The sequence below is a fragment of the Phanerochaete carnosa genome (genome assembly GCF_000300595.1).
Source record: "Phanerochaete carnosa HHB-10118-sp unplaced genomic scaffold PHACAscaffold_501, whole genome shotgun sequence".
Lineage (NCBI taxonomy): Eukaryota > Fungi > Basidiomycota > Agaricomycetes > Polyporales > Phanerochaetaceae > Phanerochaete > Phanerochaete carnosa.
This window is the reverse complement of record NW_006768128.1, coordinates 1-3,268: the sequence shown is the minus strand read 5'-3', so window position 1 is coordinate 3,268 and position 3,268 is coordinate 1. Positions and strand designations below refer to the sequence as shown.

The 3,268-nt window shown below is 54.3% G+C and overlaps 2 protein-coding genes across 2 annotated transcripts; one reads left to right on the top strand and one right to left on the bottom strand.

The window, feature by feature from the left end:
- Positions 1-1,538: 1,538 nt before the first annotated feature.
- Positions 1,539-2,269, top strand: PHACADRAFT_202708 (uncharacterized protein; the record flags this gene model as incomplete). The annotated part of the gene is made up of 3 exons (XM_007402862.1): positions 1,539-1,766; positions 1,842-1,940; positions 2,003-2,269. 3 exons carry the CDS (start codon positions 1,539-1,541, stop codon positions 2,267-2,269), a joined length of 594 nt encoding a protein of 197 aa, XP_007402924.1.
- Positions 2,270-2,926: 657 nt separating this feature from the next.
- PHACADRAFT_69040 (uncharacterized protein) lies at positions 2,927-3,268 on the bottom strand (the record flags this gene model as incomplete). The annotated part of the gene is made up of 1 exon (XM_007402861.1): positions 2,927-3,268. A coding segment is annotated over one exon (342 nt), but the record flags the coding sequence as incomplete, so codon positions are not given.

Sequence of the window (3,268 nt, the reverse complement as noted above, 5' to 3'; positions counted from 1 at the left end):
GGCTGTTTTTGCGCATTTTTTCTCCTACAGTAGCTCGCCTTTCTGTGTCTAGAGAACATCTCTTGCTTCTGAACATTTTCTTAAAATTTAGTTCCACGAAAAGCTTGGACTTTTTCTCTTGAAACCACTGTGGAGAAAAGTCGGGATGTTTTCAGTGAGGAAAGCTCATCGCCCACCGCGCCCGCTGCCCGCCCACTGCCCGCCCGCTGCCCGCCCACTGCCCGCCCACTGCCCGCCCACTGTGCGCCCACTGTGCGCCTGCTGCCCGCCCACTGCCCACCCACTGTGCGCCCACTGTGCGCTCGCTGCCCGCCCCGTCTGTCGCCCCACAGATAAGGCAACCGGCAACCCGGCTACTCGGCAACCCAGCAACCCGGCAACGAGCCGCGTCAGGCCCAGACCATCTATCAAACCGTCGGGCGAGGGCGGCACTCGGCGGCACCCGCCGACGCTGTGGCGTCCCGACACACGTATCAATCTAACCGGAACATTAGGTGCCTAAAGTGACCGGGCTCAACGAAACAGGCGTTTTGGCGTCTAGGATAACCGAGCTCAACGAAACAGGCATTTTGGCGTCTAGGATAACCGGGCTCAACGAAACAGGCAGGTCACCCTCCTCCGCGCCTATTTCGCTGAGCCCAGCTATAGACGCTTCCTGTTTCTTTCAGCTCGGTTACGCTAGTCTCCTGCCTCCGCTCGTCCGCTCGTCCGCTCGTCCAACTCGACACAAGTGCATATTGCGACCCTTCAGAGCGACCGATTTGTTCAAGTTCAATAACATGTATGCGCTGTACTGCTATCTGATGGTCTATAGGATGCCCGTTGATATGAAAAGATGACAGATTGGCCTGCCACTGTCGCGAGAAGACATCGACGAGGCGGTCTAGGCATATATCGAGAATGCTTCGAGAATAACGTGCAGATCGGGCAAGTAAGTGCTCCCGTCTAGTCATGCATTTCCGTCACTGATGCATCTTACTCTCAGTGATATCCTCTCTTTCTACAAGGAAGAGTTGGCGGGCGACACGAAGAATTTCATCCATGATCAGGCGCGTGTCACCGGGAAGGATACTCGGCAGTACACACACCTTGACCCCTCGACGCCTTGATTATGCCCACAGTTCCATCTCTCTGCTCTTCCCTCTGCCCCGACAACTTCGAGCGGTGCCCGCATACAACTCAAGAGCCCGCCTCACTCGTGCACCGCTCTCCGCGCATTGTTTTTGCCGAGGGCGGCATGGGCGGCCTCTACCTCGTACTGTTGAACCTAAATGAATTGTATCTATTTCTGAAAAGTCTCGAACGCCTGAGGTTGAAGTAAGATGAATGGACATCAACGACAAGTGATAGATCCTCTTACTTTGTGGCCGCCTGTGGCAGCACACTCATGGCAATCTACAAACTCCTGAAGGCATGTAAAGACGAAGGCTAGTAGAAGGTGGTAGTGGTAAGATGGAAGTGGTAGCAGAGGTGTATTTCAACAAAATGCGGCATGGTATATTGAGAACGCAGGCGTGAGTCGCAGAGTCCTCGCCGAGATGGAGACCAAGGCGCTCGACGGGGTGCTCCCTCTGCCATCCGGCTCAGGCAGCGGTATCGGCTCGAACCTCTGCGACTTGTGCGGGAGCAGCGGGATATTGTCGCCCGCAACACTGGCGGTACTGGCAGTGTCGTCGGCGGCGGCACCGTCCATGCCCTGCGTCTCTTCGACGAGGCGAGCCCGAGCCGTTCTTGGACTTGTCAGCACGGAGCCGACGTCTCTTTCAGTGAGCTATGTGCGGTGCTTGGAGCGATCGGCCTTGTCCCTGACAACTTCCGGCTTGTGGCGTAGTAGCTTGCAGTTCACTCATCTCGGCCTCGCGTTACATTCTCAGCCCAAATCTTCCTGGCATGATCCGCCTGTCGGAGCAGCTCTTCTGCGACTTGCTGAAATCCGGCTAGTTGGCCCATGCATAACACTTTATCGATGGCGCACTGACGCAATGCGCGCATGTATGAAAAGAAATCTTGCACTCGGGACTCCGTAGTGGGCCTGTTGTTGTACCGCAAGCGTGCTCTGACGCAGCGCCGTCTCAAGCTTATCTTGGAGCACATGTCTTTCCGCGCCGCCAGACAGCCTGCAGCGTCCGGTCACAGGGCGGGATCGTCGTCCGTCATTGACAGCGCCCAGCCGTACGAGAACTCGAGCCCAGACTATTCCTATCACCCGGCCAAATTGCCATTGGCGAGTCTTACAACACAACGCACCCGCCAGCGGCGGCCACCGTAGCTGCCAAGCCGTTCGACCCACTTAAGATATTTTTACTGCTAGCGGTTATTGATTGATTCAATATGTATATTGTCAAACCTCTAATGTCCTCACTTCTCCATAAATACCTTAAGCTTTGTAGCCTGGTTGTCAGCTGTACCTTGAAGGACATCACTAAGTTCGCTCTCCGTTATGATTACGGAATGCCCGCGCCGCCTGTCAACATCGCTAGCATTCGTAGCTCTGACAGAAAGTAACAGACTTACAAGTGATCTTTTAAAGACTATAGCAAGAACGTGCTGCATTTCTCTTCACAAACCACGTGAGGGCAATAGTAGCTACCGTTCGGCGGAACAGGTCGCTCGGGCATCTTGGCTTTCTTGTTAGCCTGTAGCCTATCCGCTTTTGACTTTCCGCGCTTGCGCTTCGTTCTTGCTAGTGGGTCAGCACCATCTGCGGGTACCAGGCTTGTCAAGGAGCGCCACATGTGCCAAAGCATTGTCTTCGGGGGAAGCGTGCTTGAGCTACCTTCTAGCCTCAATTCCGCATTAAACTTGAATGTCTCGTCAAGCCCCTCCACGCCGAAGAAATCTGTCGCAATCTTCACGCAGGGTCCACAGTTCGCTACCTGAAAGAAGTCACTTTTCCGGGATCATCTGAGCCTGACAATGTGCCCACCTGATGTGCAGCTCTGGGGGGGATGAACACGGCTTCACCCTCCTTTTGAACAATTCTGAATGGCCGGACTTTGTGTCTGGTCCAGAGGTCGTTGAGACTCTGTTCGTTGAGGTAAGATCTCTGCCCAAGGAGCGGATCTGGATCTCTTTCAGTCAAGCCGTGCTTCTCACGAAGAAACATGGAGACAGTCTCCGAATCCAATGCCATGAATATATGCCAGATTGCACCCATCTTTTTTGAAAGTGGATCGGGAGCACAGTATGCCATGATGTTGACAGCGGCGCACATGTCCTTGTGCAGCCTTGTCGTACCTTCTTCTGTGCGATCTCCAGGTGCAATGTA